The 18,820-nt window shown below is 28.3% G+C and overlaps 1 protein-coding gene and 1 pseudogene across 1 annotated transcript in view; one reads left to right on the top strand and one right to left on the bottom strand.

Moving 5' to 3' along the window:
- LOC149880143 (uncharacterized) overlaps positions 1–2,320 on the top strand; it is a 2,807-nt pseudogene extending 487 nt beyond the window's left edge.
- The window catches only part of LOC145196315 (mannose-1-phosphate guanyltransferase beta-A-like), a 31,093-nt gene that overhangs the window by 5,258 nt on the left and 7,015 nt on the right, over positions 1–18,820 (bottom strand). Inside the window, exons 4-9 of the mRNA XM_090070313.1 lie at positions 17,501–17,643; positions 14,748–14,906; positions 12,645–12,723; positions 8,763–8,890; positions 8,540–8,618; positions 8,324–8,427 (exon numbers count right to left, since the gene is read on the bottom strand). Of these exons, the coding sequence (XP_089926439.1) occupies positions 8,324–8,427; positions 8,540–8,618; positions 8,763–8,890; positions 12,645–12,723; positions 14,748–14,906; positions 17,501–17,643 (692 nt within the window). The remainder of the gene's footprint in view (positions 1–8,323; positions 8,428–8,539; positions 8,619–8,762; positions 8,891–12,644; positions 12,724–14,747; positions 14,907–17,500; positions 17,644–18,820) is intronic.

An 18,820-nucleotide genomic window follows, 5' to 3' on the forward strand; every position in this document is an offset into this window, starting at 1 on the left:
ATGTTATGTTTGAGGAAATATTAAAAGATAAAATGAGAAAAGTGAAAGACAAGGAAGAAGATATTGCTTTCTTAAAAGACCAGCTTTGGGAAAGGAAAGAAAGTCTTAGAGGAAAAGATTAAAGATATGAGTATTCTGTAGGAAGAAAGAAAAGAAGCAAATCAAATTAAGAAAAAGAGCTATCTGCAGAGTTAGATAAAAATGGTTTAGATTATCTAAGTTCTTCTAGTTACACAAGCGACGATTTAGGCCAGGAAACAGATATCGACTTTGATTTTAATGAGATTCCTAATACTCAAAATTCTGTTCTTCTTCCTAAATATATACTTCAGTCTACTGCTCATACAACAGTGGGGGAGGGGTATAACACCCCACCAACATACAGCTTTGATTAGTAGTGTTATTGTCATGGCTGGTGGTTCTGTAGCAAACTTTAAGTGCTCTAAATCAACATCTTATAGAGCTGCAGAGTACATAATATCTGCCGGAGCAACAGAAATAAGGGAATATATAAAAAACAGTGTAGTATCATCAGATTCACTAATGACCACACACTTTGATGGAAAAATAGTAAATGAATCAACAGAAGGAAAGCAATTAAAAAAGATAGAATTGCAGTTTTGGTAAGGATTGATGGGAAAACAGAACTACTTGGTAAGCTTTTTTTGAATTAATGGAGTTTTTTGGATTAGGAGATAAAGTTAAATGTCTCTGCTTCAACTCAACTTCAGCAAATACAGGAAGATGGCAAGGTAATTGCATGAGATTAGTTCAATAGATTCAACGCCCATTGTTGCTGATTGCAGGTAGACATCACATAATTGAGCAACACATAACTCATTTCTGGAAGATTTACCCTAGCAGCGAAACTTCTGGTCCAGAAAACAAACTATTTGAATTTCTAAAAAAAAAAAAATTGGAACTGTATAGATACTGTAAGTAAGGAGCTGAAAAGACTAATAATACCACCTGGAACATGGATATATAATCAAAAATTAGCTGCTATTCAGTTTTATACTAATGTGATCAATTTAAAGATCTTTAAAAAGGTGCTATTATAATTTTGATTTTGTTTATGTCTATTTATTCTAAATACTTAAAAGAAACAATTGTAACAAGTTAATAATATATTAAAAATTTATTAGAATGGAAATGTTCAAAAAGAATACCATGAGCAAGCTGAACTTACTTTAATGGTTCTATCGTCAAATAGGTTTAAATTTTATTTACCGGGACCAGTTCACCATTCAAGATTCATGGGAAAACATTCATACTATTTAAAATTGTATCTTTTAATGAATAAAATCCCAAACCTGACTAAGAATGAAAAAGAAGAAATAACTGGTATGGCTTTATTCATTTCTCTTTTCTATACAGAGTGGTTTCTAAAAGCAGAGTTAAGTTCTTTAGCACCAGCACAGGTATATGGTCTTTTAACATTTTATTGAGAGGTTAAAAAGCTTGTTATTGATTAAAATGATTTAAAATGTTTATTAATACCATTTATTAGGATATGAAAGCTTACTGGCAAATGAAAAGATTTGAGGAATGGAATCTACTTGGCTCCCAAGCTGTTGCAAGCTCTATTCTCATATATACTTGGATTTGGATCACACTTTGGTAGTTTTTGCCCTAGCAGATGAAGAATGTAGGGAACATGGTGATAAGGTCAAATGTGTAGTTTACCAAGATTTTCAAATGAAAATTTCCCTTTGAAGCACCAAATAATGGACCAAGCTATATTAAAAAGCCTTAACTTCAGTAAAGATGAGCCTCCTAGTTTAGCTCTATTAATAACAGACAAGTCGTGGCTAGTTTTTGAAATGTTTAGACATGGAAAAGCAGAAACTCAATGGATGAAAACACCACCAGAATTTTAGAAATTCCATGATTTTTATCTAGAATTTAGAGCAACAGTAATTGGACTTGATGTTGTTAATGAGCGCTCTGAGAGGGTGGTAAAGTTAGTTCAAGATCTAATAAACAGAGCATATTCTGAGTAGAAAAGCCAGGATCCCTTATCTTTACATGATTACAAGAAAAATAGAAAAAGCAGAAAAAAATCGATTATGAAATGCTGCCAGCAGAAAAAAAAACTAGTTTTTTTAAATCTTTTTTTGTTAAACAAATTTCTAATCTGCTTTTAATTTGAAAAATTACTTTGTTTTAAATAGATAGCTGTAATAAAGATGATCATAAATTTACTAGGATTACTGTATTTCAATTTAAAACAAATTTTACATTGGATTTGAAGTTTTTTGTAGTTTTATAATTTCTTTTTTTTTTTTTTTTAGTTTCAGAAAAAACCATTTGGTATTGAATAGAGTAAAATGGGGTCAAATGAAATATTTAAGAATTTTAATTAATTTTTTTTTAAGGAAAAAAGGTTTTTAAGTTTGTTTTTTTTTAAAGTTGTTTGTTTTTTTTAAAGTTGAAACTACACTGCCTTGTACTTTAGCAACTGCAAGTGCAACTTGCTCTTCGGTGATTGGTTTTTCTTTTTTCTTTGAGAGCAAGTTATTTCAAGGCATTTTTTAAATTAGAATAGAGTTAACGAGAATTGATTTAAAATTTACACAAAAAATTTATAGAGATTGATTGGTCACTTGAGATTTAATTAGTAAAAGCCGCATTTAACAAGTGAGCAATTAGCGTATTTCATTCAAGCCCACATGTCTCTTTTCGTTTTTATTTTTTCCCTGAATAGCAAATTTAATTTTGAAAAAAGATTCTTGACCAGCGTAAAACATTCTTCCAGTATACTTATTAAATTTGATGATGTCAAATTTAATTTCTGAGAGTTTTATGTCCATTTTTCAAAAAAAGAAAAAATATATCATCACACATTCGAAAACTGTTTATTCAATAAGTAATTAAGAACAAAAGAATAAGCATAGTCATAACTATTTCATTCTACCCTCTATTTCATTCTACCCTGTTTTACTATATTTCACTACAAAAAATATTTAATCATTCCCTTATTACTCATTCCCAGGCCCTCTCTTTTTATTATTTCCTAGAATAAACCCTGTGGCTGAATACAAGTGAATTTTATATAGTACTGCATCGAAAACTTCATCGAAAAAAAACCTACTAATAAGAATTTCAAAAAAAAAAACCCTAAATTTAGGATTTTTTAAAACAGTTTTTAGAAGTTTTTTTTTTTTGGAGATTATCAAATGAGGAAATAAGGAACTTATTCTTGTGGCTGCACTTCGAGACCATTTCACTCCTTGTATTAAGTAGGTTATCACCTTTATACATCAAAATTTGAAACTTCTCGTTCAAACAAAGGTTACAAACTTTTGATGCTGGGTTGTATGGTTTGCATTTTTTAATAATCTTCCATCTCTTCATTCATAATACTTTCTTTAAAAATCGCTTCACTTGACGATACTGGTGATAATCTTAATTCAATAGTCTTAGAAATACTTTTTATAACACTCGGTGTATGATTAGAACTATATGTATATAATTATTATCTGGTTTGCGATATGGTTGAAAAGAACCATTGTTAAGGTTAAGAAGACTGATCCTGGTTGGTTCACATTACGTTTGCGTCACGTTATACTTTTACAATTTTGTTTCCATGGAGTCATTAGAACTCATGCCACCGTAATTCTAAATGTAATATGAACGCTTAATTTTTAATTTTGTAGTATATGGCTGATGATTGCCGTTAGGCATGAAACTTAAAGTTGCATAATAAAAGTTTTTTTCTTTATCGATTTTAATTTTAATTATATATATATAAATATATATATATATACTAATTTTACTCTCAGTTGCCCAAATACATACATATATATATATATATATATATATATATATATATATATATATATATATATATATATATATATATATATATATATATATATATATATATATATATATATATATATATATATATATATATATATATTATATATATATATATATATGTATGTATGTATTTGGGCAACTGAGAGTAAAATTTCAAGCATTTCTCAGAGAGCTTTTGAAGATAATTTTTGCTGTTGTTCAAGGTTACAATAAATTTTAAAGGATTCAGAAAAGTTAATATTGCTGCACTTATTTTCAGTTATTTACATCATTAGGTATACTTTTTGTTGGAACTATATGGTGACTTTGCCTCTTAAGAACATGGGTGTTCAGTTAAAAGGACATATTTTTTAGTAAGCATTTTTTAAAAAAAGTTAAAAGTCATTAAAGGTTATTTTAATTCTCTATAGAGTTTTTAATCAGTAAAAGAATTTCATTCAACACTTAGATAATGGACGGGAACAATAAACTATTAGGTGCGATTCTAATGAAACAAATTTTTCATTAAAAAAATGGACCAATCACCAAATTTCAAAGCATTTGAAAGTTTTACTTAGAGCCATAAGGAAGTCTTGCAAATCGTTGTAAAACTCGCCAACCCAAACCAGAACTGGAAAAGAAAAGGTTTTGAAAACCCTTGAATAGAAGATTGTATGGCATCTATATAGCCAGGAACTTGAAAATGTAGTTTCAGTAAACACTTTTTGAATGAAATTGAAACTCGAACGTTTCAGCTTAAAATAATTTTGAGGACTTTTCTAGGTGCAGAATAAGGAGTTTTGTAGAAAAATTAAAAAGCCAAGAAAGTTATACTAAATATAAAAATACAATATTAGTTTTGAAAAATAAAACCTAAAAATATACTTCATATAAGCAGTGATTAATAAACTAATTATCATAAAGTGAACCAATAGGGAATATTATAATTAGCAATATTTTTTAGAAAAACTGGTTATGCTTAGTAACCATGAACGTTATTTGAGTTGCATGAGAGTTGTACTTTTTTTCCATTTTCAAATATGTGTGAATAATGTAAAATAACACCTGTTCCATAAAATTTGAGACTAACTTGAATTAGCGATATTTAATTAGTAAGCTTGATAAAATAATTAGTATTTGGTATCAAATGAAAGCTCTATCTTTCCTCTTTCAATTAGAATATAAATTCTCTGATTATTTTTTGTTTAGATAACAATTTAAAATGCCAAATCAACAAGCCCTAAAAAATCGTGTGTATAATTTTTATAAAAAAAAGCATGAAGATGGAAAACACGTTGTTTGGAACCATTTCAAGATGGAGGGCTACTCAAAAGCTACAATTTATAGATATATGAACATTTACGATCAAAATAAACCATTGGGTCGCAAAGCTGGAAGTGGAAGAAGGCCTACTCTTAATACACAAAACAACTGCATCAAATTAAGGAAAATGTTTAAAAATCAAAGAGGTGTGTCACTTTTATAGGCTTCTAGAAGACTTGGTTGTAGCAAAAGCACAATTGGACGAATCTTAAAATGCTTTAAAAAGCCTATTCTTTGTTATAAAAGAAAAAAAAGACCAAGCTGAACAGAGGCTTTGGGGTAGTCGAAAATGTGGTAGACTTTATTCAAAATATCGCAACCATGAATTTATAATTGCTGATGAGTCATACTTTACTTTGTCGAATAGCACACTGGCTGGTAATAATACATACTATTCAAATGATCAAAAATCGACACCAGACATTGTTAAGTATTATGATGTTGCAAAATTTGAAAAAAAATTACTTGTATGGATCTCCCCTTGAGGGATCACATCTGTTTACATTGTTCCTTCTGGTTAAGCAGTAAACCAAGAGACCTATTTAAAAGAGTGTTTACAAAAGCGCTTGCAACCTCTTATTAATAAATATTATCAAGACAAAAGTATATCTTTTGGTCTGATTTAGCAACATCTCACTATGTTAATTCGGTAACAAAATGGTTAAAAACCTAGAAGATACCAATTGTTAAAAAAAAAGACAATCCAGCAAACTTACCAGAAACTCATGCTATAGAGGATTTTTGGGCAATGGTTAAGCGGGATGTGTACAAGAATGGATGGTCAACAAATAATATATCAAACCTTGAGCGTTGGATTTGCTATTGTGCCAGTAGACTTGACCTAAATGCTGTACAAAAGCTGGTACAAGGTACCAATACCAGACTTAATCAAATTCGAAGATATGGAGTCTTGTGATAAATTTATTTTTATTTTCCTATTCTGCATATTTAATTCTAAGAACATATCAACAAAAAAAATTTTTATCGTGTTTATTTAAGTTTTTATTCAAGTTTAAAACCAGTCTCAAATTTTATGGAACAGGTGTTATGTAAAAATTGGAAGAAAAAATCTACTTTCTGACTGTACTGTTCCACATGTTCAACAAAATAAATGCACCCTTAGTAGCTTTAGTACCTTCGTAGCTTTGATGTTTGTACTTACTAAAATATTTTTTTTTACAACCATTTAACCACCCTACTTCCTAAAAATGCATCTCATCTTTCAGCAAGTATACTTAATTTCTTCTTTGCACAGAATGAAAATTCTTGTAGATATCTTCACACTTTTTTAGTGAAAACAGAAAAAGTATGATATCAAAACTTAATACTGGGTACTCCTAAAGTGTTTTTAAACTTTTATCTTTTGTATCATTATCATTATAATTACATTTATATAACACAGTTTTCTTGATTGTTGTTTGAATACTATTTATAATACAGTAGATTTTTAGATAACTAAGAACTTTAGTGAACAAAAAATCTATTATTTTATAAATCTCCTTAAGATGAGCAAAAATTCATACAGCTATTCACGAAAGTTTAAACGATTGCAGAATTTTTATCAAGTATGTTAGGTTTTTGTTTCATAAAGAAAAACTGTAAAATGATATCGACTTAATTTTTTTTATTTATTAAAGAAAAAGTAATTAGCTTTAAAATGAATATGAACATGTTATAAAAATTTTAATATTTAGTTAGAAAAAAGTTATTACAAAAAATCTTATAAGAAAAATAAGAAACACAAAAGTTTAAACGAATTGCAACATACGAACAAAAAATGAAAAAAAAAAAACAAAATTAATATTTGAAGTGTCCTCCTTTGTTTTTATAGCAAAGAATAAACTTGCTTATGCATTGATTCAACTAATTTCATGCACATCACGCAAGGTACTTTTAGCCAGTAATCATTCAAAAGTTGCTTTAAATGCTGAGTTGATTGAATTTCACGGTATGTCAGTTGATTGTCGATCCAAGACCAAACATTTTCAATTGGGTTGAAATCTGGTGATTTAGGGCACCAGGGCATACATTGAACATTTTTTTTCAAAAAATATTTTTTGATTGAGTGAGCTGTAGGAGCTAAAGCCCCGTCTTGTTGAAAGATGAATTGCTTGCTTCTGCCATACATGTGTCTGATTGATGGAACTAAACACGTTTCCAATGTGTTCTTGTAGGTGTATTGATTAATTCTGCCTTTGTACAGCTCACAGAAACATGTAACTTTGTGAGAAAAACATCCCCAGATGCCAACCAAACCCCCACCGCTTTGACGACGATGTTGCAAAAACCTTTCTGAATATTTCTCAGTTGCAAATCTTTTGACAGATTTTTCCCTTGCGGTTTACGACTTGAAAATTAGTTTCATCACTCCAAATAACTTTTGCCCACTGTTCTACAGACCAGTCCAGCCTTTCTTTGGACCACACTCGTTGTTTACGTTTATCCATGATTGAAAGAATAGGTTTTTCAGCAGCTATGTACGTTCCAATACCTTTGTCCGACAATGTTCGTCTTACGAGCTCTCTGCTAACTTTTGGATTATTTTTTGACTCATTGAAGATTTGTGCTAGCTTTTTGTAGCTGAGTCTGGTAAGTTCCCAGGTTTTGATGGTTTTTCTAACGCAATATTCAGAAATGTTAATTATTTTGCCTATTTGAATGTTTGTGTGATTTTTTGTCCGCGCCATACCAATAACTTGCCATTTGATGTCACTAGAAACTGATTTTCGACCCATTTGCACGCAATTGAAATTAATTTGAAATTCACAATATTTTAAGTTGATTTTTAATGAATTAAAAGCTGCCTGATGATGTTGTGATGAATTTTTTGATTGAAAAACTACTCAATTATTTGCTAATTAATTGATAAATTCGCTGCGAAAAAAAATTTCGCAGCGGATTTATCAATTAATTAGCAAATAATTGATCCTAAATAAAATCGTTTAAACTTTTGTGAAACCTCTTAATTTGTATCACCTACCTTTTAATGAAATTTCTGAGTAAACGGTAATGAGTCAAAACCTACTTTTTTTTATTCTATTAACAAATAACCTATTTACCAAAATTGGAAAAATAATTATTTTGATATCTATTTCCGTTAGATTTTTATTCAAGAAAAACAGAAGATTAGATTTGAAAATTCTGCAACCGTTTAAACTTTCGTGAATAGCTGTATCAAAATATTTATTGTCCATACCCACTTTCCTACAGAAGATTTCCAACCAACAATAGAGTTGTTTATCCAAGAGTGAGATTTAATTAAGGTACCTTTCATTATTACACATTTTGATAGACAAGTTCCTAAAGAAGAGTATAGACAAGTTCCTAAAGAAGAGTATTTCTTCTTATATACTTTATTACTGTTAAGAAAAAATTCTCTAGATGTCATCATAAACAACAATTTTAAAGTTACCTTTTTCTATAATAACATTAGGACCAATAACAACATTTGGGCCTATCTGAACATCTTCATCAATTTTTGCAGTAGGGTGCTAGAAAAAATATGATACAAATATAAAATCACTTAAAACTCTTTAGATAGCTTATTTTCAATAAAAACCTGATTCAAAATTTTATAACCTTATAAAAATCAACACACCAATAAAACAATCCCCAAAATATAAAAATCAACGCACCACTAAAACATTCCCCATGTTTCCTGGACCTTTGTATAACTCATCTGAGCTTCTTTTTTTCAAAGCATTTAGATACAAGCATGTTCCAGTTATAAAATCTTTTGGTTGACCAATATCCATCCAGTAGCCTAGAAAATTGAGTAGTCAAACAAAATACAAAAAATCATACTTATTACTGGATTGTTGGAAACTAATTTGTGCTACTGATGTATAATTTTTTCTCTTTTATTGAATTTCAATTAGGCAACAGTAGTAGATTCAGAGCAAATCAGAAGATACAAATTTAACAGGAAAATCAAGTCTTTTCTGTTCTGTCTATGATGCAGCAATTCTTTAAAAACTGCAAAATAAGATATTTAGAAATGCCAGTCAAGGTTGAAGACAACATCATTACAAGATATTTATGGAATTCAAACTATCTTAAACAATGAAAAACATTTCATCAGATAAAACACATAAACTTCTTCTGAAACTTGAAGAAAATAATCCATTTTTTCAAAAACAGATACAAAAAACTGGACAAAAACAGTTTTTGTATCATAATACATCTAGTCAAACCACTCCAGATATTCGTAAAAGAATAATTATACTGTCAGTCTGGTAGAATTTCAATCATTTTAGTTGTTTTATTTGTATTTTGAGATTCTTCTAAGAATCAAAACAGTTATTTTAAATTGTCTCTTACTTGATTAACTCTGACAGCTTGTATGAGGCAGCCATATCTTATCTTGTTTATTAATAGCACAATCAAAGAACCATTTGTAAATTATCTTCATATTGTGAGGGACACTCATATTCTTTACATATGCAACAAATTACATAGATATAGATACATACATATACATAAATACGCATACATATGCATACATATATATATGCATACACATACATATGCATACACATACACATACATATGCATACACATACACATACACATACATACATACTCATACATACATACATACATACATACATACATACATACATACATACATACATACATACATACATACATACATACATACATACATACATACATACATACATACATACATACATACATACATACATACATACATACATACATACATACATACATACATACATACATACATACATACATACATACATACATACATACATACATATACACACACACACACATACATACATACATACATACATACATACATACATACATACATACATACATACATACATACATACATACATACATACATACATACATACATACATACATACATACATACATACATACATACATACATACATACATACATACATACATACATACATACATACATACATACATACATACATACATACATACATACATACATACATACATACATACATACATACATACATACATACATACATACATACATACATACATACATACATACATACATACATACATACATACATACATACATACATACATACATACATACATACATACATCCATCCATCCATCCATCCATCCATCCATCCATCCATCCATACATACATACATACATACATACATACATACATACATACATACATACATACATACATACATACATACATACATACATACATACATACATACATACATACATACATACATACATACATACATACATACATACATACATACATACATACATACATACATACATACATACATACATACATACATACATACATACATACATACATACATACATACATACATACATACATACATACATACATACATACATACATACATACATACATACATACATACATACATACATACATACATACATACATACATACATACATACATACATACATACATACATACATACATACATACATACATACATGGGTGTAGTTGTAGAATCTAGAGACATATAAGTGGAGATGGTTTGGTTAAAGTTTATGCTGATGGAAGACAAAAATTCTAGAAAATTTTTCTTCACCATTCCTGAAGATATTGTGTATGAAAAAGAATAAATGGAAATAGAAAATTCCACAGAGACCAGTGTTTCACATCTGTGTAAAAAAGAGCAACTTATGATGATAAAAAGAAAGATTTTCATTCACAGTAATAGGCTAAATTTTTTGGTAATAGCACCAGATGTGAAAGAATACATACACATACACATACAATTTCATAGCAATATGAAATTCTTATTTGAAATAAAAAAAACTTAATTGATAATAGTTTTGTGTTCTCAGCTGACTTTAAGATTTTTTTATCAAGTGACTTTGATAAATTTAAGGATTAACAGATGGGTATTGAAAAGAATACTAAACTTGCTCTCAACACAGCCAACATTTTTTTTTAATTATAGAAGATTATGAAATCATAATCCTTGCAAAGTATCCAACTCCAAAGTTTCATATAATAGAAAGATTTAACAATGGCGCATTTTATAATGGGTAGAGTAAAGTAGTTGGATATGATACAGCAATAAACTTGCTTAAAATGCTTAATCTGGTTGCTGAACTGCATATAATTCAATGTTTGTATTTTGTAACTTTTTAAAAGAAAAATAGTAATTTTATGATCATTAGAATTAAGATGATTAACAAATATATGAAAACTTAAATGATTTATTTTGTGAGTGATTTATCAATTGCATATTACCAAAAGTTTAAAAAATATCCTTTGAACTTATACATGTTCTGAAAATAGCAAGATATCATTTTGGAAATTCTTATTGAGCAATATATAGCAAGTTTTTATATGAGTCAGGTTCAGATGTTCAGATAAGGGTGGAGTCAGAGTTGGAGTTGACTAGCTGACTCCATTGTCCTGGCTAAATCATTTTGGTGTTTTAGCATCAAGAGATCTATTTTAAGACATAACCTTATTAATTACTTAGCCACTCAGAATCTTCAAACCAATGAACAAATATGTGGATACCTGTTTTTTCACAATAAAGATAAAACCTTGTCTTATAAACTTTAGGCTTTGCCACTTATTCTTTTATATATTACTTGATTCTAGCCCTCAAGTTTACACAAGGCAGATATCTTAGACATCTATCTGAACAGTCAGGTATACATATAGCACACCTTACACAGCATACAAAATGATCTTATTAAGAGATGTATACTAAGGTGCCAATAAAAATAACATTTTTTAAAAATGTCAGCTCACAATCCCTAAGTGTTTCCTATAATATAATAATAAAATCTATAATAAAATGACATTGGAATTCCAACAGTCTGAAAACAGAGATTTTGAAAAGAACTTTTACTCTAGATATAAAGTCAAGAGTATTCAAAGTCAATGTTATGATAGTGTCATGTTATCAGCTGTAATAGACTTAAACTCAAAGCATTTATAAAAGTTCATACAAACTTTATTTTGTAAAGTTTTTAGTTTATCGAAATAAGAGATTTAGATTTAAGTACTTGTATAATAGAAATCTTCTAAAATCCTCATTTATGGACTGATTTTGGAAACTCTATAGACATCTATATATATTTAATTATTCTAAATCAATTCAAAGCATTTCATGAAAAAGCTTTGATTTGGCTAGTAATAATTTGGCTAGTAATAACTTTTTTTCTGCAAGTCTGCATCATGAATGAGCAGACTTGTAGAAAAAAAGTTATTACTAGCCAAATTATAGAAAAACATCTTTAAAGTAAATTAAAAATTTGCTTTTGTAGAAAGGATCTTTTAGGATTTAACGTAGTCCTGATTTTAAACAAATATACAAAAATTTACTATTAAATTATTTTATTGAACCCTTAATTTGCAGAAAACTAATGATTTACTTATCTGCATTTACTTATCTTAATCATTATAGCACATTTTTAATGTTTCATCTCATCAATTTTGAAAAGGAAAATTAAAACAAAGAGAAAATTTACCTTTTAACTCAAAGCAATAAAGCTCACCATCTTTTGCCATAAAAGGGAAGATTTCTTTCTCAATTGACATTGGTTTTGGCTGAAATAGTTAAATGTTGGAATTCAAACCAAGTTTTTTCAAAAAAATCATTTCATTAATATTATAAAAAACTTAGTTTTAGCATACACAGGCGAAGGTTAAAAAGTGGTAACAGATCACGAAAAAGAAAATGCAAGTTCTAAATATTCTGACTTTCATTTTTCATAAGCCGAATGGTTTAATTTATAATTTTAAACTAGATATTACATCTAGGACTGTGGTTATTTTAAATCAAACCTCTTATGTAAAACTTTAATTATTTCCAGTGTCACAAAAGGACAAGCAAATAAAATTTAATGAGGCAAATCTAGAATATATTTGACGCTTTTTAAGGATTTCCTTATATTTCTTACCAAAAAAACAGTTTCTGATGCTAGGAAAATGTTGTATTTAAGGTCTGGCAGGTAAAAAGTAGCATTTTTTGAGTAACCAGATATACACTATTGTTTCCTAAAAAATGATGACACTGCTTAATGTGAAAAATCAGATGATGTTAAAGTTTATCTTTCAAAGAACCACTTGATTTTTACATACAGGGAGCTTGTTTGTTTATACAACAAAGTGAACAATGGTAATATCACTTATCATCAATTACTTAAAATTACCTAGTTATACAAAGTAAAAGTGCATGGAAGAAGATTGTTTAGAATGTTCAGGGAGAAATATAATATCAGATCTTTGTTAAGAATTGTAAAAAATTACAACATTTACTGCCAAAACACAGAATTTACTGCCAATTTTGAAAATTAAAGTGGCTGAAGGCCAATCTCAAAGAAGATGAGTAAATACTTAGTGCTGATTCTCAAAGAATTACAAAAACAAACAGCTCCAAGAGATCCTGAATGATTTTTTTTGCCCAGGAAATTTTTACTACTTTCAAGGCAGCCTGTTATCTTGCTGAAAGTACTACAGTTGAAAATGTTAAACTTGATGAAGAATCTAAATTAGTAAATTTGCAAGTGGCAATCAAATGAAGAAAATTATAATCAAAATGTTGGTTTTATAGTTAAAAACGAGCTTGTTAGCATCCTCAAGGATATAGCTCCATCAGTTGCTACTTTTCATTTCTGGAGTGATGGGTGTGCTGGTCAGTTCCATTCCCAATATGACTTTTAGCCCTTCTCATATTATCCTGAAGATATTGCATAGACACAGAGTTATGGGCAGGCACATCCTTTTAAAGGATCTCATGATGGAATCAGTGGAACTATTAAAACAAAAAGTTGCAGAGAAGTTTTGTCAGATAAAGTTGATTGAAAATGCTAAACAGTTCAAAGCAGAACAAAGATGATTGACTATGTGATTTTACATTGATGCATCTAGATGCAGAAGACATTAAATCTCCAGATAAATTGACAGCATCTTCACCCAAGGAACTCTAAATATTCATCATGTTAGAAGACTGACCCCCAATTTAATTAACTAATACTTAAAAAATACCTCCAATAAATCAACAGATATTTTTTAAATCATTGACCTGGGATGAAAAGAATGGAGAAGAAGATGAAGATGATGATGATGATGATGAAAAAAAAACTATGAAACTTATAAAACTTTTGTTTGTATTTTTGAAAAAGGTAGAAACTGAAAATTTCTCATTATGTACATTTTGTCCTTCCATGACATGTCCATGGTAGTCTTCATTAAATTGGAATAGAAAAATCTGTTTTAAATATAACCAAGGGTACTTTTTTGTTTTTAACTTAAAGGTCCCACTTGTTTGAAAAAAAGAATTGGAGTTGTATCTGAATGAAATTTCTACTTAATGATTCTATTAAATACTTAAGTAGAAATTTCATCCCAGAACCTTTCTATTGTTTCTTCTGTGACAAATTTTTTAAATTGAAATTTTAGTTGGTAAGGCATTATAAGTTCAATCTAAGGTCAATGATATACTAATTTATTAATTTTTTTTTTTTTAATTTACAACTTAGTGTCTTAATGACCTTTAGTGACAAAATTGGTACTTTTCAATTTTTCCTATAAACTATAAACATAACTTTCTTAGAACTTAATTAACTTACCTTAATTCTTCTTAGTATGCTAGGATTAAAAATGTACATTCCAGCATTAATTTTATTGGAAACAAATTCAGTGGGTTTTTCAACAAAGCTTTCAATTTTGCCAGTAACTGAATTGTACACAACTACACCATATTTTGAAGGTTCATCAACTTTTGTTACCTGTAATAAAAGATTTCTGGAATATATACATGAGGGATCAATATTAAAAGCTTTGATAAAAAAAAAATCAAACTAAATTATTTCTTTTGCTAACTTTACAATTTTACTTAGCAGCTTCTGGTTTAATTTAAAGTTATTAATTTTTAATGTAAATCAAAAAAATATGTCATTTTTAGTGGCATTAGCATTTATAATATGTGTTTATACATCAAAACTATCAGAGAAACCTTTTTTAGATTTTATTACAAAGCATCTTGAGCACACACATGTTAGGGGAAGGGCAGGGCATTTGCCCCCTTGAGTCCAAAAAAAAGTGTTTTTTTTTTAAATCTTGAGCTAATATTTATTAATGAAAATTCTACCAGGGAAAAACTTTTTTTTCACTGAAACTATTGTATATGAAGTTATTTATTGCTATAATTCTGGAATACTCAGCTCTTTACGCTGAGTACTAGTTTAAATTTTCAATTATTTAAAATTGTAGCTCTTACCCCCCTTCCATCTTATTTCTAATTAACAAAAAACAATATGTGCAAAATCAGATGTTATATAAGATGTATTTAAGATAAATTTATCTCAAAATCAATTTTAGTTATTTTAAAGGAAGAAAACCTCTTTAACAAAAAAATGTATTTTCTTAGTTTAGTGTTTGATTCTTATGACATGAATTTCTGAAAAAACAAATTAGTTAGCTTATTAATGCAGTTAACTTAATTGTTGTGCAAAATTGCAAAATATCTAAACTTGTCGCAAAGCACAGCTTACACAGCATAACCAAAACTTAAACTTATAGTAAAGCACAGCTTACACAGCATACATAACTTAAACTTATAGCACACCTTACACAGCATACAAAATGATCTTATTAAGAAATGTATACTAAGGTGCCAATAAAAATAACATTTTTTAAAAATATCAGCTTACAATCCCTAAATGTTTCCTATAATATAAAAATAAAATCTATAATAAAATGACATTGGAATTCCAAAACTACAATCTAAAAAAAAAATTTTAGGGGTTGTTTAGGACACTTCATTAATTGACTGGTTTTGAGCTCATTCTAAAAATTATTGATAATTATTAATGATACAATAATTTAGAATTACTGCATAAAATCATTTTTAAACAAAAAAAAATTTTTTTTAAGTCTTTTTTTTTTACAATAATGTTTTAAGAGACAACATAATTAATACTGTCAACTAATATATTGGGTTTTCAATTTCAGCAGATAAAACTGCTGATATAATGCTCTTAAACTTATTTAAACGTAAATTTTATTGGAAAAACTTTTTTTATCTAAAAACAAATTTGTGTATGCAATTAAAAACTTTTTACAAAAAAACAAACAACAGGAAAAACAGGTTGAACAGGTCTCTGTACATTTTTGATTAATCCTTAACCATGTGAATAAGATTTTTTTTTAAGAAAAAAAAAAACATTAACATTATATTAAAAGGAAAGGAATGAGATTTCTTATAGCAAATAATAAAAATTTAATCTGCAAGAAGGGAATACTGATCTATAGGTGAAAAGAAATATAATCTTCATAGAAGATGCTGCTGTTCTTATTATTTTACAAGACATAAGTACTGCCATCAGTAGCACTTATGTCTTCTAAATAAATAAGTTATTAGGATAACAAACTTTTTCCAACACTGAATTCTTTTATGGCAACTTCTATCAACTAAATTTGGTTAATATTGGTCTAAATTTGGCAGCAGAACTTTATAACATTATTAGATGTATTTTTTTTTCTTCATAAATCCTATTAGAGGAACTTTATTATTGAAATTAAGGTATAGGATAAGAATATATTGGTGTAGTCAACACATTTGCATTAGTCAACCTGCCATTTTAACTGGAAAGGGTAGCTTAATGTTTTATAACAAATGTATAACTCAAAGTTTATTTTTTATCATTAACTCTTTATAGAGAAAACTTTTAAAGGCAAATGATGACAATGTAGCTTGTATGTAATATCAGTAATTTTAAGCTAGATTCTTTGGCATAATGTGATTTCTGGAAACTATTTTAAGTAAAAGAAAATAGAAACATGGAGTTTATAATGCAAGAAATCTATCAATTCTATTAAATTTGACAGCAACAATAGTACCGTTCATAGACAATTTAGTGTACTTTACAGAGCTAATATATAGTTAAGACCAATAATGAATCCATGTTTGTCTGGTATGTACATGTCGAGAATTCACTGAACAAAATTGTCTATAAGAAAAAAAAATCATTAAAAATGATTCTAAGAGCTTTGGCAGTGATGTCAGATGTCTACAAAATCTGCTTTAAGTATAATCTAAAAAAGATATTTTCAATTGATACTTCTGTAATTCTTATTTGTAAGTAATTAAAATTAAATTTTAGTATTTTAAAGATTGTCATCTGTTAAAGCATCATTTAAGATCATTTTTACTACTTAATAGTATGATAACTTTTCTGTTCCAACCCTAATCATCCCAAAAATACTTCTGCAAATGCCTATGCACAATCATAATGATAAAGGTTATCATAGTACTGAATAAATCACTTATAATTTTTTAATTTATTGAAAAGAATAAAAAGAAGATATTAGTCAATATTACCACTAATGTTCCTTCTTTTCCATGCTTCTTGTGAAAAGTAATCATCTCATCAAAAGGATATTCACATGTTATATCACTATTTAATACAAAGAAAGGTTCTGTTGTTTCTTCAAGCCAGTGTCTTGCAAGTGCTAGAGGACCAGCTAAAATTAAATACTAACATCAAACACTTGAATTTAGATAAACTATTTAGATAAATTGCATAAAAGCAATAAATTTAATTGTATAAAAGCAATATGAGTGTGAATGTGTGTGCATGTGTGTATGTGTGTGAATCATAAATTTTAAAAAACAAATCAAATTAAAATGCCTGCACTCTCTAAACGCTAGAGTTAATGCTTGTAGCAACTCCTGTTGAGTAAGGAAAATAATTATACAGCTATTTTGAGTATGAACTTTGTGAAAATATTTCTAAATTAATGCACTTGTTTCTATTTGTGGAATTATTTCTTGCTAAAAACTTTCAAGTATATGTATTTAACATAAAGTTGCAAAGTTTCTTCAATTACTTTATAAATGTTTGCTGTTGTAGTTGACAATGGAATTCAAAAGATTTGAGCCATGCTCTGAATAAAATTTGTTTCTTTTTTATTTTTACCAGCAATCTTTGAATTTTGAATTGATTGCTTCTGTTGCCTGTTTATTGAATAATTGAAATGAAGTGTCATGGTGCTCAATTAATTCTGGTAAATGAAATGTGTAAAAAAAAAAAAAAAAAAAGGATTGTGTTTTACTAATCATAGTGATAGGCAAGTAGAGGTATGATTGCTTGAAGTGTTCAATTTTTTCAAGGAAAAGTTTGTCTAAAATATGAACTGACAATGTTTCTGAAGTGCCTTAAAATTTCAATGAAGTCTTGAGCATGAAAGTTTCTGTTATTTTTCAGCTATTATTTGAATGATCTCAACAATCTGCAACAGCTTACAGCATTCATTCCCTGCAAGTTGACTCCCATGAAAGGGTTGCATCTGAATCAAGGTTGTGGAGTCAAAGATTCTTTATTGGTTTCTAGATTCAGTCAAAATTTACTGAATCCAGAAACCCATAAAAAATCTTTGACTCCACAGCCCTGATTTTAAAAACTTAAATTTGTTAACTTATGAACTTGAAATCTTCAATACAAAAATATTCAACCTATGAATATATACTTATGTTCAAATGATTTATTAGCTTATTTTCATCAATATGAAGGTCTGATGCTTTTAAAAGCATATTTAAAACTACTTTGTTAAACCAATATTTATTTAAAATGAATTCATGTACTATTTATTTACTCAAACTTACAAAGTTGAAATCCTACAGGGTACTTATCCTACAATG

The sequence above is a fragment of the Hydra viridissima genome, unplaced genomic scaffold (genome assembly GCF_058129835.1).
Source record: "Hydra viridissima isolate aposymbiotic clone 2 unplaced genomic scaffold, HvirCarnegie_v1 scaffold_13, whole genome shotgun sequence".
Lineage (NCBI taxonomy): Eukaryota > Metazoa > Cnidaria > Hydrozoa > Anthoathecata > Hydridae > Hydra > Hydra viridissima.